Genomic DNA, 27,789 nt, shown 5'->3' on the forward strand with positions numbered 1-27,789 from the left:
TGCCATGTGGCAGTAAGTTTGCCTCTGATTCTGCAGACAGTTTCAGAAAGCTTTTTCAACTGCAGCACTTAAAGCATTAGAGATTACCTCCCTTTTAAATTTTTCAGAAGCCCATGAAGTTTTAACTTCTCGCTCATTCTCCCAGGGAAGAGCTTATGGCTTGGGTCAGATGTGAATCAACTGAAAAGAAGGTGAAGCAGAGATGGGGAATGGGGAAGAGGGAAAGGATGCACTCACACCCACCCTCCACTTATGCAAAAAATGGATTTGAATTTCTGCAAACTGCTCTTTCCCTGAAAAATCTTCAGGAGGAGAATTCCCTGAAGAGCGTTGCCTTAAAAAAAAAATACAGCACTTATTCGAGAGAAAAAAATGTTTAAAAAAGGAGAGAAAAAAACCCAAGGGGAAAACTAATTCAAACTCAACAAAATAGAATGAATGACTGTTTGTTACGGAACCTAAACGAGATTGAACTGACAAGTGTTTGACAGGCTTGGAATATGTTTCCATACTATTTTAAAAAAACAACATCAGGGAGATCACAAAGTCGCTGCTTCCCATATTTATAGCTCAGTTTTTAAAAAGTTAATGAAAGATCATTCACAGGTTTTAATGCTGGGAACCATTGCTCGATTCCTCCTCCTCTTAATAGTCCCCTTGAGTCCAGATCTTCTGAACAGAGCAGTTGCTGGATGGCAAGACCCATCATTCCCAGCTATTCTATCCTTTCGGGGGGGGTTGGAGATTAAAGTCCCATAGATGTGACTGGGAGTAGGTTGGCCAAGCTGTTTCACTCTAGCTCTGGGATGTCCAGCCTTGGCCTTTAAAGACTTGGGAACTCCCAGAATTCCCCAGGTCTCACCCAACAGAGAAGGAGAAAGTCTCTGCATATTATGTGGGCCTCAACGATGCAACGGGAGCTCCATGACAACCGCCATCTTGGCTTTGTTGACCGTAGCCTGGGGAGATCCCTGAAAAGAGCTTCTTGCGGTCACCCATGGCCTGCTATTGGACACCCCAGAAACTGGGGGGGAGGGAGGGGGAAGCAGCGTGCCATTCCTTTTTCCTCTTGAAGTGGGAGAGGGCCGCTGAGTTCCCAGGCTCTTCTCTCTTCGATGCACCATCCATTCTGGCAAAGCCCAGAGGATTTAAATCAATATTTCTTGGGCCAATGGACCATGAGACGCAGCGCTGGCTGACTCCCTCTTAAGACTCCGTGGAGGCGGCTGCTCTAATTAACTCAGCCGAAGCTGCAGGGGGGTCTCGCACCCTTAAGACCCCCTCTGCCAAGCCAAAGTTCAAATCCTGAAGTCTCTTTTGCTCCTTTCCTGTCTTCGGCTGACTGCTTGTGATCTGATCCGTGGGAAGATTAAGAGGAACAGAAGCTTCTGGGGCCCTGGTGGCATCAAAGGGGTTGGGGAGCCCTGCAAAGCAGGTCAGCAACAGCAGCTCTTTGCAAGCCACGTCCCTGACCCAAGAAGCCCTTTTCTCCTCCTGTCTAACACCACGAGGGAAAAGACCACTAGTTTCATGAAAGGAAGGACTTGGGGGGGGGGCATGATAGCAGTCTTCCAATATTTGAGGGGCTCCCACAAAGAAGAGGGGGGCAAGCTATTCTCCAAAGCACCTGAGGGCAGGACAAGAATCAATGGATGGAAGCTAATCAAGGAGAGAAGCAACTTAGAACTAAGTGGAAATTTCCTGACAGTGAGAACAATTAACCAGTGGAACGACTGGCCTCCAGAAGTTGTGGGGGCTCCAACACTGGAGGTTTTTAAGAAGAGACCGGACAACCACTTGTCTCAAAATGCTAAAGATTTCTTACATGAGCAGGGGGTTGGACTCAAAGACCTCCATGGTCCTTTCCAACTCTGTTATTCTATTCTACTCCTAGATGCATTGTCTATGCAAGAGGGAGGGGGCTTTGGAGCACACCCCCCCCCAACTCACATGGTCCCAATCTGCTCAGAGGCCCTGAGTCAGGAGCCAAGAAACCAAGTGACCTTTCTGTTAAAACCCAGCAATGCTAATCAGCCCAAGGGGAAGCTCCTTGCTACTCCGCTCTCTGCAAGGGAAGGCAAAAGGGGAAATGCTTGGCTGGGGACACACACACACACACACACACACACACACACAACCTGAAAAAGAACCATCCCAATAGAGTGACTTAGCTGCAACTGGGGCCATCTGAAACACACAGACACACACACACAATCGCCAGTCGTGCGACAACCAGCTCGGATCTTCTACGTTGGTGCCAAAGCCTGGGTGGCAGGAGGAACCTCTCCAGGTGAAAGCCTCCCTGGCATTTTGAGTGGAAGCCTCTTCACTGGAGGCTTCTGAGTGGGCAGCCTTCCCCAGCCAGAGGCCCTCTAGGTGGGCTGGAGTTCAGGTCTCCCACCCGCATGGCCAGCTAGGGCTAAATAGGTGATCTGGATCTGCACATGCAGAGAGGGGATTCTGCCATCATCACCCATCAAAGCCACTGAGCCTGTGAAGCAGCTCCTCCGCGCCTCGTTTCCAGGCACTCCGGTTATTACCTGATTTGCTTCTAATCCTCCTGTAATTGTTTCATTACCGGCAGGATTGAGGTGAGTGGGCCTGACTTTCAGCCCCACTGCATTCTGGTTACATCAAACCAGCCTGGATGGGGAGAAAGACATGGGAAGGAGATGGAGGAGGAGGAGGAGGAGGAGGAGGAGGAGGAGGAGGAGGAGGAGGAGGAGGAGGAGGAGGAGGAGGAGGAGGAGTACGATTCTGGAGTCCTTGGGGCTAGAAGGGAGAGGAGGAGGGGGCAGAAGGCAGGAAGGGAGGAGAGGGAAAAGAAAGAGGGAGGAGTGGAGAAAAGTGAGGAGGGAAAGAAAGAAGAAGGGAGAGAGGGAGAGAGAGGGAGAGAGGGAGAGAGGAAGATATACTGAGCAAAGCAGACTAACCAAGGGCAACAGAGATGTTCACACTGGATTTCTCCAACTGCCCCTTTGAAAGGCAGAAGGGGTTGGCTGGACAGGGGGGAAGGACGCTTCATTCCTCTCCCCCTTCTTCTCCGCCTCCCCTCCTCCCCCCCAAGCTTCCTGGTCTGCAGGCCGTCTGTGCCTTTAAACATCTGTGCAGCAGTGGAGTCAGGGGAAAACCAGGGCGGCCCGGCTCCCCTTGGCCGGCTTGTCTTAGGAGGAGGAAGACCGTCTTCCCGCCTGCCAAACTGCTGCTCAAGGCCCAGGAATGCCTGCTGGGACAGGACTTGTCAGAGTTTAGCCCGAGAACAAGGATGGGAACAAAATGTGATCAGAAGGTTGACAGAAGAGGCTTTCCTCTCCTACCAGTCCCGGCCTGACTGGAGCTCCTGCAGGGAAGCGCAGAAACAAGGGCAGCCTTTCCGTTGAGAGGAACAGCCGAACCTCAAGATGTCGTGGGGTTTCTCCGGCCCAGAAGAGTCTCGTTCTGGTTACCCCTCTCCCATAAAGGGGGGGGGGAGGGACTTCCCAATGAAGGGGAAGAGGAGAAGAACAGAAGAGCTGTTGCTCTGGGAGAGAGGTTGGTTTTCTGAGGACTATAACCAAAGGAGAAGGTGAAGCTGGTTCCCTCTCAAGTCCACCATCTCAAATTCCCCCTCTTCATCCCTTCCTGATCCTTTTTTTTGGGATCTCCACCCGAGCTGGTCTTCTTCACTTCTGCCTTCCTCCAAGATCTTCTTTGGGGTCCCCCCCCCCACTTCAACTGAACAGTGGAGCAAAGCCCCTGATTGGGTCTACCTGGAAGAGCCAGAAGGTTGCTGTGTTGCCCAAGAAAATCTTCCCCATTTCGACATAACGTGCAGCCCCGCTCCCCATCCAAGCCACATCCAGGAGGAAAACACCCATTGTCCACTTCACAACACAGCGTGTTACGGTTTCATTGCTGTGCTCTCGCTGCCGCTAAAAATAGCAAGTGCAGCATTTTGAGTCTCTCTGAATTTTGGTGCCGAGTCTGCTGGTGCAGCCCAGGTTCAGCCAACGTCAAGCCGAGAAGAAAGGCCAGCTTATATAAGGAGCTCTGCCTGTTTTCTCTGGAGACGGGAACATTGGGTGTAACCCCAAGAATGACTGAGGCTTCAGGACAGGCCCAATCAGACCTTTAATTAACTCTTCCTGGGGAATCACTTTTGGCTGATGTGTTTTTCCAGAGCTGCCAACCAGCGCAGAGAGCTCGGAGTTTCAGAAGAGGCTCTGGGAACGAGAACAAGAGAAACTTTGCTTCATGTTCTCCTCTGGGCAGGGCGAGGCCTTCTGAGATGACAGCTGAGTTTCTGAAGTCCCACCACCATTGTGCAGACATAACCTGCCCGGCATCCTGTGGCCTCAGCTCAGGAGCAGGGAACTCCTCGTTGGGTGGAGGGCAAGCACTTGGGGGTCCCAAGCCACACAGAGACCAATCTCATCTCAAGAAAAGCAGCACGCTTGGAGATGGGGGAAAAAAGCACCAGCATCTTTATCTGCATCTTCCTGCTCTTTTCTCTTGGTAAACGCACCTTTTCCTAATATCTGCTTTCCTCAAAGCAATGTCCATGGGCTTTTCCTGAAGTACTCAGAACTGTAGTCATTCCTTTCTCCTGGCTGAAAGGGGCACTTCAGAGCTCTCGGCAGAAGCTCCCCCGCCCAGCTCTCTCGCTCAGGGCTGGCTCAGCAAGTGGAGAGCGAGTGGAGGCTCGGAAGGCAGAAATCAAGGAATCTGTTCACAGGACCGTCCAGATTTCCCCTGGGATGGAGCAAGGAAAGAGCAAGGAGGGAGAGGGTGCCCTTGTTCATAACTCAAGGTTTGCTTACCTCCCCGTGCTGGGGATGGTGCTGGCCACACGCTGCATAATGAGAGCCTTTGGTGCCAAGCTAGCTCTGGGCTGCTGGTGCCTGCACAGTGCCCTTCATCTCTGCGGAGGGGCTGGGCCTGCTCCCTTCCAAGGGTATCACTGGGGCAGGAAAGCCTCAGCATCTGTTGCCGTCAGGACCCCCCCACCAGCGTCGTCCTCACCAACGTCTTCGTGTGGCAAGATCTGCGAGGCAGCCGGTTCCAAACCTCTTTTGGGTGCCACCTGGTGCCAGGGCTGGAAAGATAGGACAGCTGGAGCCCATGTGAACAAACATTTTTCTGAAGGGGGGGGTGTTTCCACCCTGACAGACCCCCGATCCGAGTCTGGAACGACGAGAGCAATTGTGCCTCCAGATCCATCTCAAGCAGCTTTGCAGTTGAGATGTTTTCCTTTATTGGCATTCTGTCCGTTTTCTTTTCCACTACAACCCTTGGTGGATTCAAGTGACATCCAGAGAGTAGGGCAAAGTGAGTCAGTAGGTCACGGTTAGATCCACTTTCCACCCTGACTTTATAACTGGAGAATGGGAGGAGGCAGAAGAAAGAGGGAGGAGGAGCAGCGGCAGCAGCAGCAATAGCATGCTGGCTGGAGAATTCTGGGAGTTGAAGTCCACACATGTTGAGAAACAGAGCTCAAGACCAGGGCTCTTCAACCTTGGCAACGTTAAGCCTGGAGGACTTCAACTCCCAGAACTCCCCAGCCAGCAAAGTTGAAATCCGCCAGGCTTAAAGTTGCCACGGTTGGAGACCCCTGCTCAAGGCTATGGAGCATGCGCAGAATGCATTACAGCTGCTTTCATTGGTTGGTTAAAAAATAATAATAAAAGTATTTTTGCAAGCCTTTCCCAAGTATGCAACTATAGTGTCCAATCAGAGTTGGAAGGTGCTTCCGAGAGACCCCTCCTCGTCTTTGTGGGTGATCCTATTTCCCCCAGTCCTTGTACCTCTGACAGCCTCGGTTGCTTGACAAAAAGGTTAGGAAATAGAATGACGTTTCCTTGAGTACTTTTTCATTCTCAGTTTTTCTTGCACTTGCACATTCTGCCTTATGTTGGGATACTCTGAAAACTGTTAATATTTATTCTTCCTTTTTTTTTAAAAAAAAAAATCTAGTTCATAAATTTCACATTATACGTTTAAGTGCTGCCTGACCTACATCACTCCAATATTTTCATCCTTCCTGGGAGGTTTGCCTGTGTTTTATATTTTTGAAATAGCATCGTTTTGCTCACTGAAGTTCAAGCCCTTTTCCACCCTCTGGACTCCAACCTGTTCCGAGGTCAGCAATTAACAGACAGAGGGGAAAAAGAGGAAAGGAAAGAACCCCCCCTGCCCCCCATCACCCCCCAGGCCTTTGAGCTGGGCATCCCTATAAATCTACCAAATAAAAATCAGCTAACCAACCAATCAATAGAAGCTGCTTTCATCCAAAGTATGACATGAGCCACCTCTGATTTTTAATAGCCCTAAATTGGCCATTCCACGGGGACTATTCACGTTCAGAGTGGATATGAAAAAGACTAGAAAAATTTGGAGTCAAATGCAGGTAATCCTCAACTTACAACAGTTCATTGAGTGACCGTCCTCAGTTGCAACGGCACTGAAAAAAGGGACTGATAAGCATTTTTCATACTTATGACCGTTGAGGCATCTCCAGGATCAGGTGATCAAAATTCAGATGCTTGGCGACTGGTTCCTATTTATGACGGTCGCTGTGTCCCAGAGTCACGTCATTCCCTTTTGCGACCTTCTGACCAGCAAAGCCAATGAGGAAGCTAGATTCACTTAACAACCATGTGATTCACTTTAACAACGGCAGTAATTCGCTTAACGACTGTGGCAAGAAACGTCTACAAGCCAACAGCCAAGCTCAGAGACCACCAAGACTTCTTCCATGACGGTCAACTCTGAATCTCTCTCCTCGCTCAGGAATTCTGGGAGTTGAAGTCCACCCATCTCAACGTTGCCAAGCTTGAGAAGAACCACTTCAGAGTATTTGGTTCCTGCCTTTTGCTTGAGGAGGGAGAGGGGAGATGGCCCACCCCCAACTGGGTGCCCTCTGGAAGTGTGGGGCAATGCCCGCAGCTAACCCCCATGAGCTTCCAGGGCTGACGGGTGCTGTACTGCCAGGACAGAGGGGAGCGAGTGGGGCTGACCAGCCTGTATAGGTGCTCCTGACTGTATAGTCAGGACTTTCTGTCCCCAAGGGGAGTTGGTGGTAGAGGATGAAGCCCCGAAGATAGCCTTCCTGTAGGAATCCTGTCCCGGAGCTGATATCTTAATCCTTTCTTGTGCTTCTTTTACAACCCCTTTCTCCCCCTCTGCTTTCTCTCCTCCCTCCTCGGGTTTGCTGATCCCCTCGTTCCTCTTCTACTAAATTATCCCCTATTATTTCCACTGCCTGAAGATCTCACAGCTGAAGCATTATTTCTAACCATATTTCGTATTCCTGGTGCATGCTGTAATCTGGTTTGAGTTTTTATTTTCAGCCGAGTTGCTGACGCAGCAGCAGTTGCTCTGCTCGGGTTTTCACTGGGCTGGAGTCCTTCCTCTTTTTTTTTCCTGGTGTTTTTTTCTTCTTTTTATACTAGGAATTATCTTCATTCTTGAGCTGAATGGGGGGGGGGGCGCTTTATTTTTGAAGTTGAAGTCCACGGTTCTTAAAATTGTCAAGGCTGAGAATGATGCTCTGAAGTCAAAGGACCAAAATGAACTCCTCTCACCAACAGCTCTTGACCTGCACTTGGCATTTAAACTCTGGAAACCTGGCCGAGCCCGTTTCCTATCTTTATCCTGAGGGGGGAAGGGGGAAAACCCTCCGCCCCAGTGTGGCAGACCTGCCTCTTCTCCTCTCCCTCTCTCCCCCCTCCCCCCCCACCCCCAGTCAGGGGAACTGAACTTCAAATCACAGCACTTTCCAAGCTTCACAACTAAAGGAGTCCCATGCTTGTCCATTCCGGGCATTGGGGCAGCCGGCAGCATGCAGGACACAGCATTAATCCCCCCCCACCCCCAAAAAAATCTAGGAGGCCATTGTTCTGCTGGACCCAGGCAGCTGAAAAACATCCGAGTGATATGGCTGGTTTAACTCTGCCTAATTCATACATGCTGACTCTCACACTGGCCCGTCCCAGAGCCCTGAGCCGGGCACAGCTATTTAAAAACAAAAATCCATCTTCACTGTGGCTTTAATCCAGACGTGGATGTAACGCTCTGTGGGTGGATTCGATCAACTGGAGAGCTCAGGTTTTGCTGCCAGGCAGAAACATCTCACTCAAGGCCGTCTGCCACAGAGCTCTTTAGACAGAAAGCGGGGCTGCTGCTCCTTCAGCAAGAGACGACGTCTGAGAAATGGGCATGAGCATAAGACGGGGGTCAATGAAGAGAAAACCCACCACTCGCCTTTTAAAGGCGGTTTAAGTTGTTCTGGATTCCTGCTCTGGAGGAGATGAGACTCGGTTCCCAGATTTTACAAAAGGGAGATGAATTTGCAGCATGGCCTCTTTGCAAGCTTGGAGTCCAACCAACCCTTCTAGCCTGCTCTGTCTTCATGGAAGCATCTGTTCTAGCAACAGTATTCCCCTTTCTCTAACCTTGTTTTTCATTTTGCATATTCAGGGTTATCGTGTTCTGGTGTTGCCATCTTCTTTTCTTCCTCAACTTTTGGCTTCTAAGCCCTGGCCCCTTTTTCTTCGGAGCTTTGCAGTGAGGTCCTTGGACATGCTCACCAACATCAAATGGGGTTCTTGGTCCCAAAAGGGGTTCCTTGTCCTGGATTATGTCGCCCAAGGAGAACCAGAAGAGTCGCAGCAGCTATTAGCCACAATGGCTGACTGAGATCTCCAGCTTGGATGCCAGTGAATGTCAAGGGCTCGGGACAGAGGTGGGTTTCAGCAGGTTCTGACCAGTTCTGGAGAACCAGTAGCGGAAATTTTGAGTAGTTGGGAGAACCGGTAGTAAAAATTCTGACTGGCCCCGCCCCCATCTATTCTCTGCCTCCCGAGTCCCAGCATATCGGGGGGAAATGGGGATTTTGCAGTAACCTTCCCCTGGAGTGGGATGGAAATGGAGATTTTACAGTATCCTTCCCCTGCCTTGCCCACCAAGCCACACCCACCAAGCCATGCCACGCCCACCAAGCCACACCCACAGAACCAGTAGTAAAAAAATGTGAAACCCACCACTGGCTTGGAAGAAATAGCAGAAATCCATGCTTGTAACCTTGGTGGAGGTTATCAGAGAAATCACAGTGGGAAGTTGGTGCTGGACATAAGCATAACGTAAGCTATGAAATTTAAAACAAAGCAAAGGCATCTGGCTTTGCTTGAAATGGAAGCTGTATCCTCAGCTGGAAGGGGAAAGGTGCCTACGCTCCTCTATAGCAGCTTCTTTGAAATAAAATATTTCTGCTGGCTTCAGGTAGACTGATTGCCCGAATCTTCAAACTGGCAAGGTTTGTTGGCAAGACAGCAGCATCAACGACGTGGTGATGCTGATGGTGGCTTTGTTCATGGTGGCCTTCCCCACCGTTCTGTAGGTGGGCCAGCCCTCCTGTCTCATCTGTCATGTCGGATTGCCCAACCTGCCCCACATTCTGGGAAGTCTAAGCTGAAGGCTGCCTCTGCTGATGGCACCTGGACCTCCAAGGGGGTGGATGGGGGCTCCATGGGTGGATGGTCTCCAAGGACACCTCCCATCCTCCACTTCCATGGTCTGGGGGTTCAACAATCCTTCCACTAGCCAGACCAGTCTACGTTTTAATAACATTTTGCTCTGCCACTCTAATTAACTCCGTCACTGTATCCGCAGTCAGATAAAATGCTCATTTCACACCACATTAATTTTTATCAGCTGAACATTAAGCAGCACAAAGCTATCTATGCTTGGTTTAATTTACATACTGACAGAGCTACAAAGCATTACAGCAGGAGACTGCAAAGCAAATCAGTAGAAATGGCACCCGAGATGAAAAAGTGAGGGAGAGATAAAAGAATGAGAAAAATAAGGAGACCAGGAAGTGTCAGATCATACATTACAGCCTGCCCTACGTGTTGCCAAAGGCCTTGTTCACCCAAGATGGCAAAGGGAGCAGAGAAATTAAGAAGAAACACCCCGCTTTGGTTCAAGTCAGGCTCCCTCCAACTTCTGTGTCTCCAACCCTGAGGACTGATCTCCCCAAGTAGGGTCAACAGATCCTCCAACATGGGTCTTGCTATGAAGTTCATAGCAAATTGAGGTTGACCAAGTCCAGCTCATTCTTGAGAAGAAGCATCTGGACAGCTCCCTGCCCTGCCCCACTTTCCTTTCTCATCCTGGCTGAGCATGATGGGAGCTGCAGTCTGGCGTATTTGTAGGCCATGCAGTTAAGAGAGCTGACTAATGGCCATTTCTTTCTGGGCTGAATTTAGCTGCTCTTTCCCTCTCCTTTGGGGGCTTCTCCACCTCCTTGGTCTTGAGGATCTGTTTTGAGTTTGCTTAGATCAAGGTTTCCTTCCTAGAAAGTAATGAAGACTTCCACCTGGCGGGGAGGAGGGGCTTTGGAGTACAGCGTGGCATTCAGCCTGCGCAAGAGTTCATTACCGAGACCAAACGGCCGCCAAGCGGAACTTGCTTTGGAAACAAATCCATTTAAAATGTCATTTTAATTATTTATGAATACTGACATCAGCAGCGGCTCGACTTCGAATGCAGCCACTCGCTGCCCATCGGAGGCTCCCTAAGAAATGCGCCCAGCAACAGCAATCAGCTGCGTTCCTGCTTTCGGCCATGCTGCTAATGCACTCCCATGCATGTTGCAGCCCCTCCATGAAATCACCCATGTGCATCTCACAATTGCTGGAAAGCTGGAGGCGCAAGACTCGTAGGTGGGTGGGGGGGAGAAGAGAGTCCTGCGCTGGAGACAAGAGGTCCTTCTGGGGAAGGAGCCGGACTTGGGGAAGACAACACGCAAAGGCTAGAGGGACTGGTCTGTGGGGCTGTGATGGGCCTCTCTCTGGCCCCTAAAAAATACTGGGCTGTGCGCTGAAGGAGAACCTGAAGCCCATGTCCAGGTCTGTTAGGAGCCTAAGTTCACGCTGGGGTCAGTGAAGTCCATGTTCAGAGAAAGGACCAAGGATGGCCACACCTGATGCTAAAAGGCGTAGGTTGGGTTAAAGAAAAATGGTGCCCTCTTTTTTTATTGGGGACATGTCTGCATCTCTACCTTGTGCACACCTGAGCTTTCCAGATGGCTTCTTCCTTGACACTTCAGAAAAAGAGTCAGAAGAAGCTTGGGGGAAAAATATCAATCACGTGGGATCCTTCGGTGACAATCCTTTTTCATCCTAGTCCTCCACAAACTATTTGTGGACAATTGTCCTCTTACAGGAAAGCCTCCTTCATATTGGTTAACTCGGTGCATTTTTACACCAAACTGTTCCCAAGGTAACTGCCACATAAATATCTTCACTTGAAATACACCCAACAGTAAAGGGTAACATCAAGCCACACTTATTTTGGGCTCAAGGATGGAAGACTGTTGTAGAGATAAGCTGTGATCTACAGGCAGGCAACCCAAACCCACAGCTTTGGCCTCACACACCTGCAATTCCTGCAGTAAGAAGACACCCAGATATCTGTCGGTGAGGGGAAGACATTTGGCTAAAAAGAGGCCCCCTCGTGGGCGTTTCTGCACTTCTAAAACAGTCATAATCTCCACATCTCGTTTGGAAATATCCGCATACGGGCACACCTTGGCATGGATTTAGCCAGAGGCGCTTTGAGTCAATCAAAGTCTGGGCAGAATTTCATATCCAGAAAATCTCGACCCAGGATGAAATGTCAACTTTTTTTTTTTTTTACAAATGCTAAACCTGCCTGAATGAATTTCTAAATTTCCAGCGACCCCAGATGGAAGGGGCTTCGTCCTGATGCTGTGAGGAATGTCTCCACTGGCATTTTTTTTGCTCAAGGCTGACTTTTGAAAAAAGCACCTTTGCAAGAGAAACCTCTTGATGCACCCTGGAGTTGCATTGCAATATTTTGTTTTTAACTGAAGGAACGAAAGTGTTGGCCTGTCTTCCAGCTCCTGCTCCAGAGACTTCAGAGGTGAAGCAGTAAGATCAACCCAGAGGAAGCTCTGCTGTTCGATGCAAAGTCTTTCACAGCTTAAAAGGTTTCGGAGGCCAGCTGGAACTGCTGGCCTCTGAGATAACTCCTGAGTGCTCTCCAAAAATCTCAGCCCCTCCTTTGCGATGCAACCTGGGAAAGCACTTAGGAGTTCCAGGCCAAGATGTAAAAATAAAATACACAGAGAGAAAGAGAGAGACAAATATTTGGTCTTACGTCTGCTTTGCAGATGCTTGAAAAGCTTAATAACAAAAAGATGTTCACCCAGGTTGACCTCAGATGCTCTTGCTGAAAGGGCTGAGAAGAAGGTCTTCCTCTAATCGGAGAGGGACGCTAAGCATACCACAAGGGCTAACAACAAATCCCAGCATTGTTTCCTTCTTTCTTGTGTAACAAGGAGCTCCTGTCAGCGGCCCAGAGATGGCCAGCAGCTTCCAACTGCCAAACTGGTCCCCACTCAAATCTGGGTTCTTGGCCCACCAAAGACTGCCAAAGCATTGCTACTCCACCAGATGCCCCAAAGGAAGGCAGAATTAGATTCCGATTCAGCCGGCAGAATCTGGGGGTCTGTTGTGGTTGAGTAACAAACAGAAGAATCCAGCATTGGACCAGAATTCCTGGGCCTAGTTGTTTGGCCAAGTCCCTGGGAAACAGACTGAGGTCAACAGCTCTTGAGCAACTCCCACACTTTTGGGGGAATAGTGCCAAGGGTGAGCTGTGTCCCAATGCTGATTGGTTGGAAGAAAGGTTGGCAGTCAATATTTCCAAAGTCAGCCTCCAGAGTGTGACTCAAGTCACTCACTCAGGAAGCTAGATGGCCAATGAACTGACTTCATGCAAAAGGTTTCTCCATGAGAAACCGTTTTTCTCAAAATAATACAAGAAATTGTGTGACTCCCTGAATAATGACACTGACGGCAACAGGCACAGTGGAGCAGGTGCTTTAAACTGAACTGCAGCTAGGCAAAGTGGGGAGCTTGGTGTCATGCTTCCCACCTGGTTCTGCAGAGAGGTCCTGCCCAAGCCCATCGCACCTTGCAGCATCCCTGACAAGGGCCTCTTCATTCCTTCCTTCCCAGGAGTTGGCCCTGCAGATGCTGTCCTCCAGGCCTTTCCACCCAGAAATCTGCAAACTCCATTGGCCCCCAAGGCCCCAGAATGCCTAGCATGCCTTCTGGCATAGTGTATTGTTGGAATCCAAGCGAATCTGGTCCACTCAGCAAACCATAGTTAGCATAGTATACTGATCCATAATTGATGGAGAAGAAGAACCACAATGTCCTGTTCCTCCCCCTTGATCAATTATGCCTCTCCACAGAAGAGGGGGAGGAAAGAGCCAGAGGGCACGGCCACTTCTTTCTATTGCATGGCTTGGAGGTCTTCCCTCTGGACAGGGAGTGTCTTACTTGAGCCCCTCTTTCCCTCATGATCACTGGATTTCCATCTTGATTAATTGTAGGGGGGTCCCAGGGGTCGTGCTATTGTCCAAGCTTTAACCGCCGCCAAAGAGGAGCAGAATCTGTGCAATTAACGCTCTCAAAGTTGACATCTCGCCATCGGTCCCCGGGAGGTCAATAAAACTTCCTTCTAATATCAGGATCACAATCGGAAGCAGTGGCAATTCATCGTTTTTATTAACATGCAATAGGTTTCTGATTAAGAGCCCACCAGGGCTGCTGAATTTATTCAGAAGCTTCTAAATATAGGACCTGTTAGAAGGGAAGGGCTTTTGTGTGTGTTAGGAAGAGTTCCTCGGTCACGGAACCTTTCCATGTCCTTGGTAAGCCATCTAATCTTTCTAGTCCCATCAAAAGAGGTCCAACTGAAGAGACATTTGCACTAACTTCTCAACCAGGAAATATCCAGACAGGAATTCTAGAACACGTAGCTCCAGGAACCAGATGAAGTTGTAGGTGCAGCTGATTTTCCTGGAGCTGGATGAGAAGGAAATTGCAGCCATCCAGCTGCATTTGTCCAAATTGTGTTGGATAAGTGAGGAAGAGACAGAAAGCTGATGCAGAATCAATCCCCAAAAATTCAGCCCAGTGTCTGAATCACGGCCCCAACTTTCTCCTCAGGGATGCCACACGAGCCGACTGCCTGTCTACCGTGCAAGATGCAGCCCTACAGATTTCTCCCGGCACAAAGTCATTAAAGTTTCCCCCCAGCAGGCAAAGAAGAACACACTTGGGTCCAGCAATTACTTCGCTGCACACCGTAACTTTGACAACGGCCAAAATACAACACTTGTCAGAATCAGCAGCACCTCCACGCAAACCAAGTCACCATTTTCCTCAGCTCCACCTAGAAACCCACTCAGGACGATACCATATCAGAGAGCCAAAATCATTTGCATTTCTAGCCAAGGGACAAAAGTTGGCCAGGCCTACTGGTTAACATCTGAACGAAAGAAAGCAGTCAAAGAAGAAGAATTCCTCCACAGAGCAGGTTCAAGCCATGCTAAAAGCAGCCAGCTTAACATATGTGCAGAAGATGAATCATCTTCCCCCAAGTGACATTCTAGGGCTTCAGAAACTCACCTGTCTGGTTATCACCTTCTCAAAATTTCAGTACGTGCATCAGGACACTCTCATAACTCAACACAGATGTCAGTGAAAATGGACAAGGAAAATCCAAGTTCTCCTGTCCTCAGAAAAAGCAAACGGGTGAGTGGGGGAAGAAAGAGATCCTCAGGTGTGGACTGTCCACTTGTGAAGATGGAATGGGGTTCTTCCTCCTGTTATGATAGCTCATCCCTGTTTTTGTAAACGTAATTTCCAAATTATGGTCAAGTACATCTTAAGAGAAGTATATTCTTGAGGAAGTGGAAAACAAAGGAAAACCTGATTGTTATATTTATTTACAAAGCTGGAGATAATTGGAGATGTTGTCTTCCCTTTTGTGTGCCATAGTCCCCTCCCCAAACGCCAGCTGTTTCTTTACCATTCAAGACACATGAAAACCCAACTCTGCCTCTCTTTAGTATCAAACATTGCTCAGCCCTGCAGAATGAGGCCAAGACCAGAAAATGAGATGACCCCAATGGCTGTGAAGAACCAGAAAGCCCAGCTTTCCTTCAGAACCCTTTGAAGTTTCTAAAGAAACCTCTGCAACAGTTTCTCTTCCTTATTCAGAAATCTTCTGGAGATCTAATGAGATCTCAGCCCTCTTCTCTTCTTCCTCCCCCAGCTGAATGTCATCTATCTTTAGCATTCTATCACAATGGGAAACATCAGTAGGCTTTGTTGCCTCTTCACTCACAGTTCCATAAGCCACACCCTAGTTCTGAACATTTCTTGAATGGGAGAAGTCAAAACTGCCTGGCCTTGACAATAACCTTGTGAGGTCTGCTACACTCTGTGATTTGTTAAGGGTTTTTCTTCAGGAAATGAACACAAGGTGGACATGATTTACTGGTAGGGTTTAGCTGTTGTGAAGCCCAAGGAGGACACCAACGATGGTTCCCAATGGACCACTCCATCCCTCTTGCCCCTTGTTCTCTGTGCTGAACAAGCCAAACACTCTTCTTAAAGCCCACCTTCTGCTCTTTAACCTCAAGATGAAGAGAGGGGCCGTGAGAGGCAGACGTCCCCCCTCCCTGAGCCAAGCTCTGCTGGACAGTGATTAATGACGAGCCTTTCCTGGCCACTTCTACGAGGGAGGAAGATCCTTCTCTTCCTGTTTAAAAATGCCAGGAGCTTCATGCTGTGTTCTTCTCCTTCTCTCATGGGGACAAAGAGTCCAGTCAGAATAGTCATCAAGGACAGGATGTCCTACTGTCCCACAGGCTGATTTATGGGGCTGCTCAAACAAGTCCTGGAAGAAGCATCAACCTGGCCATAACCAACAAGCCTGCAACAAAGAAATCCTGAAGGATTTCGTTCTGGATGGTTGCATGAAGTAGGAGGGCAAAGGTGGAGAAAGAACATCCAAAGGCCCTGAATGCTATTAGCCATAATCATTTGTGTCCCCCAGCATTGGATATTGATGGGAACATAGCTTAAAGGAGAGGTCTCCAAACTTGCTGGCTGGGGAATTCTGGGAGTTGAGGTCCACAATTCTTAAACTTGCCAAATTTGGAGACCCCTGGTCTAGAGATCAATGTCTTGGAGGATATGCAAGGATGCCTGTGTACCGATGGCTGGAGAACCTTCTCTGCCCACGTCTGACCTGCTTTGCTTTCGTTCTCCACCAGTCAGCAGAAGCCGATGCTCCGGGGGATGACACACGCCAAAGGCCTAAAGCTCCCTTTCCACACTAAGTGGCGCAAAAGACCAACCCTTGAACTCTTGACCGTCCTCAGGCGGGCTTAAAGATGGCAAGAAGGAAGTTCTCCAGAACATACACCACTCAAAGTCGGCACACATTCCCGGGCCGATCCGACATTCCAAATTTAACTCGGGGGGCCATACCTGCCCCTGAAAGTCAGCGTGCGAAATGGAACCGTGCAACGATCCGGGCCAGTGAACTGTGAGCTCCGTGCATTCATAGAGGGTTTTTTTCCCCTACTCAGCACTGCATTTAAATGAGGAGAGAAATTGGAGGGTATTTTTAGCAGCCCTCTGCCACTAAAACTCATTTGACGGAAATACCAAAGGGACTGTTAATGTGGAGTATGATTTTTTTTTTAATCCCCTCTGCAGGAAGAACAGGGCCTAATTTATCTAAAAATGACTGGTACTTTCCTGGCTGGTGGGCATAATTTTAGTTGGTGCCCCTTTGAAGGGATACAGGTGTGTGTGTGTGTGTGTGTGTGTGTGTGTGTGTGTTTCCAAATGCAGGTTTGACTCTTGCGTCCTCACGACTTCAGGCTTGCAAATCATCTATAACTGTAGCTTGTAGCCTTTTTGTCCTCTCTCACACACAAAACCTCACGTACAAACACAGCACACCATCCTGGCTTCTGCAATAACATCACGGCCGATCTAATTTATGGGTCCTCGGCCATGAGTGAAGTCAGAAAAGTCAGGTCCTCCTTTTCTGCATGTGTCACTCCTCATTGAAGAGCGCAATGTTCATTGGAAAGGGGAGGGGCTTTGATTGCAGAGTTGCAGCCACCACCCCTCCATTTTTCTCACCCCCTGCAGATGCCCCTGCAGGTCTGTGACACAGGCGGGACTCCAACAGGGGCAGCGTTTCCCATTCCGTCCCAAGGTCGCCATTCACTTTGAAGATGCCTTCGGATGCTCTTAGGGCGGGGCTGTCTCCCCCCTCTTTCTCTCACACCAAATCTCTGGCCTGGGTCGTCTATTGTCCCTCTGGGATGGCCCCCTCCCACCTGGGAATCCAGCCCACCTACCACATTCCATCATTTGAGGTCTTGTAATACTTGGCACTAACTTGGCTTAGTGCATTGTGCCAACCTGGCATTCTCCATCGCTGAAGGTGATACGAGATTAAACTACAGCCGTCTGGGATGACAAGAGCCAGCCGCACCTGTTTTGCAAGAATTGTGTGTGTGCCTGCATGTGGAAGGCACACCTTCTGCTTTGTTATGTGCTCTCCTTTAGGAAATGCACCTTTAAAAGCAGAGAGAAAGAGAATGATATGGGAGCACATGAGTCCAAAATAGAAAGGAGCCACCAGAGGGAGTAAAATTAATTGGGGGAGTGGGGGGGTGGAGAAGACAATGGAGCTGCCAAAACACTTTTTTTAATTAGTTACCAGTAAAGCTGTATTCCTTTTCCTTTTCGCTGTAAGAAATTCAACGATCATCAAAATATATCATTATCACACCTGATGGACAATGTTTCTGTTCATCAAATCACATTCAGACAAAAGGGAAAGGGCCAGGAAGCTTCAGTAGAAAACCTGCCATTAATACACTTTCATTGGCCAAGGAATCCAGTTTCATTTTAAGTGTGAAATATTTTGGCCCTGCTGCCATCCTGGCCTGACAGAAACCGACTCTGAGAGTGGCTTTCCGTTGGGTGAGCCATCATTAAGGCATATTAATAAGCTCTTAATTTAACGGCTCTCTCCAGGCGGGGATCCAAGCTACAAAACGGAGTATTTTCAAAGCACCACAGTTGGGGAAAGGAATGGAAACCTTAATAAGCCTTTCCCAGAAACATTTGTCACCTACCAGATCAACAACCTTTTCCCTAAAATACTCAGAGGAAGCTTCGTGGTTGAAGCAGCTCTTAAACAAGGGTTCTTCCTCTGCCAACAAGTGTCCCAGGAGGGCTCAATTGATTGTGAGAACTCAAGAGAATAAGATTTGGGGGCTCTGCAATCCATCCATCCTCTCTGATTCCGCTGTTTTAAGGCACACACCTCTTGAAGCATTTAAAAGTAATTCAAGGCAAAGTCAAAGTTACCTAAATATTTAGGAAAAATGATAAATAATCTGATTTGAAAATGGCACCTTCTATACTTTGATTGCCTAAGGAGAAGAGGGCTTCACTAGAAAGGAAGGTCTGATAGCAAGAGCAGAGAAGGTGCCAGCCTCATTTCCTGGGTAGGGAGTTCCAGAAGGAAGACCCTCAAACAAGTATCTGTGTCATGTTGCGACCTTCCCATCCACCCCCAGGGAACAGCCATTAATTTCAGTTCTTCGCAGAAGGCAGGAAAACCAATTAAACCAGCCTCAAGAGGTAACTGTCTAGAGGTAAGCCAGCATTCTGATAAGACGATAACTGTTTTCAAACATATGTCTTTTTCTGAAGAGTTCAAGGTAGCTCCACAGAGATCTATCCTCATCTTACCTGAGAAGCTTAAGAGATCCACTGGGTTGATAAAACCATGTCCTAAGATCCATAGTTGGGGAGAAATGATTTCAATTTTTGCCTCCCTGGATCTAATCCAACACTCAAGCCAACACCTAAGAATACTTTACAGTAGCTTCCCTTAGAAGAGAACTAATCCACATTGGCCCTTCTCACCCAACATGGCCAACTCACCGAACCCTTCAATTCATCTTCACAGGCTGATATGATCCCTCAACTGAAGGGTCTGTCTGTGCCTCGAGCCTCCCAGCTGCTCCCTTATGGTTGCAGGAGGCCGCCATCTTGTGAGGTCTTCCGTCATGATCAGACAGACCTTGGCAGGAAGAGTTAATCCTTTCTTAAGAAGGGAATGAACTGAACAGCAGGAGGAGGAGGAGGAATCAATTTAGCCTTGAAGCAGAGCGGGTCCCTTTGGGACTAAGACTAACCCCTCTGGTTTAATTCTCTGGGTCAATTAGTGGGGTTTAACTAACTGTACAATACACTTCCTTCTCTCTCCCACGACTCTTAAATATGTTGTACAAATAGGGACACGGAGAAGAAGAAAACAACCTTACATGAACTACCGGTACTTTTTTTCTGAATATGCAGGTCAAGGAACCCCATCAAAAATACTGGACCAATTTGTGTCCGAAACTATAATCTGGTATGAAACTACCTTGGGGACAGGCAACTAAATTAAGGTTTTCAATTCCTATCAACTTTTGATATAGAATTCCTGGACTTTTGTCAGCTTGAACCCACATACAACTTTCCTTCCTCTCTTTCTCCTTCCCCTCCTTTCTTTCCTTCTATCCTGTGGGGAAAATATCTTTAAGATGATAAAGAAGCCAAGAAAATTACTGCCCAAATTCTTGAAAGTGACTGTTGAAGCAAAACAATTATTCTATTATAAATTAATAATGCAATTCATTTGTAATCTATTATTGAATGGTTGAAGAATAGTTTATGCTCAAATAGACTGAAATTTTCTCCCAAAACCCATTTATTGCAGAAGATAAATTTAAGGGTAGTGTCACATTTTGAAAAATGTTATTTTATTGGCAGTAATTTTTCATGGTACCTGTGGGGACAAAATGACAGCTCAACACTGCAATTGTCCTTCATGTTGATATCCTTTTTTAAAGTTGAAATTGCCCTGGGAATATAAAAGATTTCTTTCTTTTTTTTTACCCCTTGCTGCCAGATTTCAGGAGGGGCGAAAACTGTTTAGTGGGATGTTCAAAGAACAGAAAAGATACAGGGACAAGTCCCTCATGCTGAGTTATGCAATGGGAAAACAGGGGGAAGGAAATATGATGAGAATTAGTCAATCGCTCAGGATTACGTCTTGGTTATTTGCAATATTTTCAAGGTTGTCTCTAAGCCGCCATGGAAGTTGGGATTCGCTCCAGCACCGAGAACAATCTATGATAGGGATGGGCAACTATGGCTCCTTTATAACCTATGGACTTCAATTCCCAGAGTTCTGGGATTTGAAGTCCACAGGTCATAAAGGGGCCATAGTTGCTCACCCCGATCAATGACATTATGGTTGATAGAGCGAGAAGAGCCTTGGGAGAGGAAATGTTCAAAAGGCAGAAAGATTGGAGATTTGGAATGGAGAACTGTCTTCAGATTGGCCCTACAAAATGGCTGACTCCAATAAATACATGATCACCAGTTGTGGTGTGGGCCAGTAGCTGAAAGACTCTACAAGGAATATAAACCAATATAAACCAGATTCTTTGTCCACCATTTGGAAAAGGGAGGCACACAAAGTAGACCTTGATCTGATTTAAGGTTGTTGGGTCTAGTCAACATAACATATTTTCTCATTGTTCCAGCCAAGGCTTGCTCCTTAAGTTCATAGGAAGCTGACTTCCTCTCAAAACTGATAGCATGGTTTAGACCTTGGTGAGTTGTGTTGCTACAATTAGTTAGACACAGCATGAAATAGTCATGTGGTGGATCCCAAATCTTCAGACACAGCATTGGTCCATCAAGGTCTGCTCTGTTTAGTGTCGATGGAGTGAGGTTGTCCAAGGTTACAAAGTTTGTTCCATTTTTCACATGCTATTCCTGGAAATTGGGAACTTGCTCTCTGGAAGAGGATGGGTTCTTCTCCTAAAATTAAGCAAGATTCCAGAGCTTACAGTTCTGGCTGAGCAAAGAAATGGCCTTCCACAGACCCAGGATTTGGGTCCATTTTGTTTGATGTTCTAACTTGGGTGTAAAAGAGGATTTTCCTCTCCCAGCATGCTATGGTATTCAAAGAACTCTACCATGGAACTTCTGCCTAAAAAGGAGGCTCTGTCCCCAAACAATGGCTATTTCCTCAGGGAACTGTTCCCAAGAACCAGGCATTGGAGAAACCTGTCTGACCATAAAAGGTAGGATGAAACTTAATAAGAACTTATTCTTCATGGGAGGAAGCCCATTATCTCATTTAGCATCACCTGCATAAATGTCTATCTAAATTTATTGCTTGTTGAAGCTGTACCACCACTGAAGCTTGTCCCGTGTTTACCCTAAAAAATTGTCCTCCTCTCCACCTTCAAGCAGAGCAATGAAAAGTTCCTGCCTCTTTGTTGCCACTGTTGCTATATTTGGTCACCTTCAAAATGAGATCAAATGAGACCAAGGTAATTAAGCAATTAGACAAGGGAAATGCAAGCGCTGGCTTCAACCTTGGAAGTTCCTAAACTGCACAGAACAAGCCACTTCCTGTCACAATAATTCTGTTGAAACGACTCCTTCTGTCCTCCGGAGCAAGAACATTTTTCAAAGGAGAGGAAGGAACTACAAAGAGTTGGCTTCGTGGGAAAGCTGATACAGACAGACCAAGGAGATGGCACTCCACAACATCAGCGTGGGATAAACTGACCTTCCCTGGATTGCTTTAGTTATTGAAATTGGGACCCACTGATTCTCAGACACCCCAGATTTGTTACCAGTTGAGACAACCTAGCAGACTCTCCGTGTCTCACCAAAGAAGGATGGATGCTTTAGGATTGTGGGACTAGAGAACATGGCTGAGATTATCTCGGACCACAAGAAGGACACATAATTAGATGAGAAACCAGACAGCTCACCAGAAGCACTAACCATGAAGCTAAAGCTTAAATATTTTGGACATGCAATGCAAAGACCTCCAGGCTTGGAGCAATCCATGGCAAAAGACAACTAGACAATAGTTGCTAGACACTACACTAAAATGATTCAAGTAGGAGGTCACAAGAACTTAGATGAGCAGCTACAGACAAACAATTCTAGCAAAAGAATTATCAGCTAATTACAAAGCGTAAAAGCAACTTAAATGATTGAAGAACCGAGGTCTCAATCATGATCTATCCTGTCTAGCATTGTCATGATGGCCAACCAATGACTTCTGGGATAGGCAGGCATAACAATAAACTTTTCCTCTGGGAATCATGGCATCTGGCGTTGATTCCTCCTGAGACCTCAATACATGGATGAGGGAACTTCCAGAGCAGAGATACAAAACCAACCATCATCTTCCATGGGCTCCAGACTCATTTATATCCCCAGAATTTGCCTGCCCACTTAGCCTGAAGAGAGGTAGCACTATGAAATGGGCAACAGGCAGGCAAATGCAACATCTAAAGATGTTCTGAGGGCCTCTTTACCTGGTCACGCTTCACATCTCTTGCTGTTTTCCACATGGGTCAACAATGCATGTCCAAGGTTTTCTGCTGCTCCTCAGCAATGATGTTGAACATTGTTACTGCCTCTCAATGTGAGGCTCTTTATCCAAATGGAGATAGAATTATTTGTGTAGCTGGGGGTGGGGGGGCTGGTGATCACCTTGGAAAGCTCTACCTTGCTTTCTAGATCATGCCTTGCACTATTTTGTTCCCCCAAAAGAAAATAAATTGAATCTTTACTACTGTGATAGACCAGCGTAAAAGGAAGCAAAAGTTTTTTGTAGGCATCCTTGAGACAACATTGTTCAAGGCTACTCGCTTGTGGAAGTCCCTGACTTCCAAGTCCTGCCACACGTTCTCCATCCGTGGCCTGTGCTGAACTGCTGCCCCAGCAAGCTGCAGCCATTAGTCACTTCGCAATGAAAGTCCAAAGCACCAGAAGGCACGATCTGCAAGATAGATTAACTGCTTTTTGTACTGGAGATAGTAGACCTTCAGCGATTTATCATGCAAGACTACAACCTCTGGATTGTTCAGACACCACCTTCTCCTCACCCTGATCCCTTCCCACTGAAAGGAGGAGAAAAAATGAAAGTTTGGTCAAGTTATGCAGTGATAATTGCAGGGGGAAATGTCTTCTTTTAACATCTACTTCTTCCTTTCCAGTCGCCAATTATCGTGCTTACCCAACGCTGTCAACTCCCGTACATCCCGAGTAATTAATAGCTTATGGACCAGCTCAGTGCTACTGAAAGTAATTACTGCAAGAGTGAGGAAGTATCCTTTAAACAAATGCAGCATTTGAAGGTTTCCTCCTGTACCCAAACGTGTTTGCCTTGATCCCCGGCAACCTTACAACTGGAGTGCAAACTAATTGGTCTGCCCCTTTAGAGATTAAGGCAGGATTGAGTGGCTCCTTAATAGAAACCACGGGAGGCAGTGGCTATAATTAGCAACTTCACATTTCCTTAGTCTGTTCCTTGAAAAACAAAAGAGCTTGTATGACAATAAAAAAAAATGGATAGGAGACCACAACCCATCCGAGTAGCAATCACTTCTTCTCTTTTGAATAAGTGCAAGAAGAGTCCAGTGTGTGTCTGTGTGTGTGTGTGTATTCTCAATAGTTTAGCTGGTGTGGCTTCTTCCCCCACATGAATCCTGGAAATGATCTGAGGTCTTCAGTACCTTGGACAAGTCCCCCCCCCCCCCAAAAAAAGAAGGATCTCTGCTGTCTTCACTCCAGGCTCCCTCCCTGGTGGAGAAAGTTCTCTTGAAGAGCCAGTTCCTTAACCCCAGTGGAAGTCCACTGGGCCCACCTTGGAGAAAAGGAGCCCAGGAACCCACCCACCTCATTACATCCACAGGGCATCTTCCTCAAGTCAGTGTCCACATCTCTGGTGGAAAATGTTGCCTGCTCAGATGTTCCAACTCCTCCAAGAAAGCATTTTCCCCCAAAAGTAATTTGATTGGATAGATTAGTTCCAGTTGATTAAATAGGCACGGACCATGGGTGGGCACAAGCTGCTTGGATCATTTAGCCTAATTGGGACAAATTGGATAAGATGACGTCCATTTTAAGCTGAGAGCTGTCCTTGTAAGTAGCCCACGCTAGCTCCCTGGGAAACAAGAGGGTGGCCTCAGTGGCCCTAGAAGGTTAATTTCTCACGCCTGGTAAGGAAGACGCTGGTCTTCCTGGATCTTGTTTCAATGGGGAATTGTGCCAGAGTGACGAGAACAAAGATAGGAGAGACTTTTGGGGGGAACGTCAGGACAGGTAGTCCTCAACTTACAACACTTCATTTAGTGACTCTTCAAAGTTACAATTGCACTGAAAAAAGTGACCTATGACCTTTGTTTTTCACACTTGCAACCTTTGTAGCATCCCCGTGATCATGTGATCAAAATTCAGATGCTTGGCAACTGACTCAGACTTATGGCCGTTGCTGTGTCCCAAGGTCATGGGATCACCTTTTGTGACCTTTTGATGAGCAAAAACAATGGGGAAGCCAGATTTACTTAGCAACCAGGTTGCTAATTTATCAACTGCAGTGATTCACTTAACATCTGTGGCAAAAAAAAAAAAAAGGTGGTAAAATGGGGCAAAATTCACTTAACAATGTCTCACTTAGCATCAGAAATGTTGGGCTCGATTGTGGCTGTAAGTCGAGGACTACCTGTATACCAAGATAGAAAAGGAACCGATCCGAAAGTGGCTTTTCTCTTTACCCAGCCGGCCTTGACAATGCTGGGCAATGCTTCGTTTATGACACGCTAAGACTTAAGGGTGTCATAAACGAAGCATTGCCCAGCATTGTCAAGTTATTCCTGATGGAAACGTCTCATCTATTTTTGTTTACTGAGTGCGCTGTTGTGGGGTGAAATCAGGAGGGTGGGGAACATAGGATGCCACCCAGAATAACGGAGGAGGAGGAAGAGGGAGCTTTGCATCAGAAAATAAAATTAGAAATTGCCCCGAAGATTCATTCTAGGAAAATAAAACACTGCAAAATGCATTAGATGCAATGTTCTGAGCACTTCTTTAGAAAAGTAATAAGCTGATAAAAAGGGTAACGAAGAATGCATTAAACAAACAAACAAGCCAAGCTGCCACCAGGCGTGGCTTTTGAAGGAAGCAGTCCGTAAGGAGCAGAGGAGCTGTTGGGCAGGTTACGTTACAATGAAAAACGGGGAGTTTATTCCCCAATGAGTATAAAACGACTGCATTCTTTTCAATATGGCTGCTCCATTAGCATCGGTGTGGCTCTGGACTTTAGAAAAAAGGCTTTAATTCCTGCGCAGGCCCTTCAAGGCGATCCAGTTGATTCTCTTAGGGACAGTGGCTGTCACTCGACCTGATCTGCTTTGCAAAGTGGTTGTGATGAGAACCCGGTGCCAGACCAGGGCGGAGGAACAGAGCTCTCGGGGATAAATATGTGAAGGATAAATACACTGGTAAAGACTGGTTCTCCATCCACAAGTCCTCTCTTCTTTCAAAGCTGGTTTCTGAGATGTTCCAGCATCAGGTATAATCTAATTAAACCGATGAGTGCAGCCCAGCAGTTCACAAGCATGGAGATCTCCTCCTAAAAACATGTCAATCCAGATTATGGAGGGTTCTTCTTGTGGAAAAATTGATGTACACAAGAGGGGAGATCTTGGGATATACTAGGAAAGCTACCTTTGAGTCACTGTGGGAAAGAGTGGGAAATTTTACCTGATGCAGAAATAGCAGAATCAGAAATACTGTGTAAAAACAAACACGCACAAAAAGTGTGGATTGTAAGACAGAGAAAGCAGTGAAAGTGGAAATAGAAATGAGACAAGGGGATAGAAAATGAGTTTTCCTTCCTTTTACTCCAGAAGACATCTGAAATTCATTCACAAACACGCATTAAATAAAATATGCGGGTTGAGGGAGATAGCATCAAAACAAGTTGCTTAAGGATAAAGAGCGATGCAATCTCCTGCCAAAGAGATTTTCTCTTCAATTTTCTCAACGGCAATCATGGGGAAAGGCGCCGCTTGCTCCGTCTTAGAAGCTGCCATGTTTTCAAAGGTTCAATTGTTTGGAATCGTCCAAGTTCTCTGCTCATATTCACAGGATGAACAATTCGCCCAGCTCCTGCGACAATGGAAGGTCCGTTGGTAGACTCCCAATGAGTGCTTAAAACAGGAGTCTCCAAACTTGGCAATTTTAAGACTTGTGGATTTCAATTCCCAGAATACCCCAGCCAGCGTTGGAATTCTGGGAATTGAAGTCCACAAGTCTTAAAGTTGCCAAGTTTGGAGACCCCTGGCTTAAAACATTAGAAACCACAAAGGCCACGATGGATTGTGAGTGACCAGGGACTGCGTGGGCAAAAGTTCAAAGCAATCCAGGGTCTCTTTGCTTCCTTTCTGGTGATGAGCAAATGTCATCCCGGAGACCTTCAAAGGGAAGCAAGTCCCTCCCAGGAGAGGGAAAAGGGGACGGCCACCTGCAGTTTTTAATTTCATTGTCGATGGAAAAGTTAAAACAAAAACAAAAAGCAATTAGCCTAATTCAGTGTTGCTCTTCTATTTCCCCTTATTTAAAAAACAGATTGACAAACAGCAATTCTGCAATCAGGCTAAAGAATAAATGATTGCAAGGTTTGGGCTGTGCAAAACACAGGTGGGGGCGAGCTCCTGTTTTGGGGTCTTGTGAGTTCTTCAGACAAACACACACAAGAAGCGGCCCCTGGCTTTGGGGAGAAGGGACTCAAGAATAGCCTGAGGGCTGGTTAGGGTGCAGTTATGGGCAGTGCAGTAAGTCACAAGTTGTCCAGCGCATAACCCCCTAAGGCAGAGGTGAGCAACGATGGCAACTTGATGGGTGCCCACTTCCAGAATTCTTCAGCCAGCATGGAGTTGAAGTTCCACAGGCCATAAAGTTGCCATAGTTGGCCCCCTCTGATCTAAGCCATAAAACCTAGTTTACAAGCCACAGAGTGGATGGCCCGATCAAACCGACAACATTATGGCTTAGCAGGATATAAGGGGCCTACCTAGGACCGTCATGAAAGGAGGGAGGTGGCGACCATCAGCTACTCCCTCAACTGCAAGTGTCAGGCACAAAGGATCAGAACCACATGTTAAGTTGCAACACAGAAGAGGCATGCCAGCCTATACACAGGAATTTAGGCAATTCAAGTTCCACACTAAATTGATGCTACAGTATATAAGGGGTTGGACTTGGACCCTTTGTGGGAGCGTACTGATTCTAAGCTGATGACCTGCTTAACTCCACCTCTCAGCTCTGCCTGCTGTTCTCCTGCACCAAAGATGTGTCTCTCTAAATGGAAAGTTCCTGGTCGAGTCCAAAGCTATGACCATCCCTTTATTGCTGGAAAGGCAGTCAACCCAGGGCCTTTAAACACTTGCATAAGGCTTCCATCACACCCATTGCTCAGATGGACACCATGAAGACAATGCCCACCTTTGCCTCCCAAATGTCCTGGGAAGGAAAGAGGCTTTCAAAGAAACCATCTTTAAATGAAATGCACAACAGGGGTTATTGTGAGCCCACTGAAGCCCCAGGGATTCATAAGACTTCAAAGCAAAAGGAGGTTGAATGGAGAAGCTTAGATTAACCAACTGATAATTGCCGGAGCTCAAATTCTTAGAAAGCCGAGTTGTGTAATGCGCATTTCCCCCCCCAAAAAAGTCTGCTCAATGAATGTTTGCTTGACCGTGATTGCTGATCACAGTTGTGCGATAATGTGTGCACCGCATTACACGGCCTTGAGAAGGTTCCTTTCGAGAGAGGAGGTTTTCCCTTCCCTGTCAACCCACATCCTGCCGAGTCCCATGTATAAACTCTGCAGATTAAAAAGAAAAGCAGAACCCGACTAATCCAAACAGGGACCTTCTTTTCCAAGCAAATCAGGAGCAGTTACCACACAAAGTAAATACAGTACAAAGAAGCTTTGTGTGGGACATTGATTTTG

At 47.1% G+C, this 27,789-nt stretch overlaps 1 protein-coding gene across 3 annotated transcripts in view; it reads right to left on the reverse strand.

The window, feature by feature from the left end:
* RORA (RAR related orphan receptor A) overlaps window positions 1–27,789 on the reverse strand; it is a 128,691-nt gene that overhangs the window by 52,887 nt on the left and 48,015 nt on the right. Inside the window, exon 2 of one of the 3 annotated variants that reach the window (XM_070953358.1) lies at window positions 5,589–5,600. The exons of the other annotated variants lie outside the window; for them this stretch is intronic. Within the exon in view, the coding sequence (XP_070809459.1) occupies window positions 5,589–5,600 (12 nt within the window). The remainder of the gene's footprint in view (window positions 1–5,588; window positions 5,601–27,789) is intronic. 3 annotated transcript variants of the gene reach the window in all.

This window comes from Pituophis catenifer, unplaced genomic scaffold, assembly GCF_029215685.1.
Source record: "Pituophis catenifer annectens isolate HBS135680 unplaced genomic scaffold, rPitCat1.0.hap2 SCAF_14, whole genome shotgun sequence".
NCBI lineage: Eukaryota > Metazoa > Chordata > Lepidosauria > Squamata > Colubridae > Pituophis > Pituophis catenifer.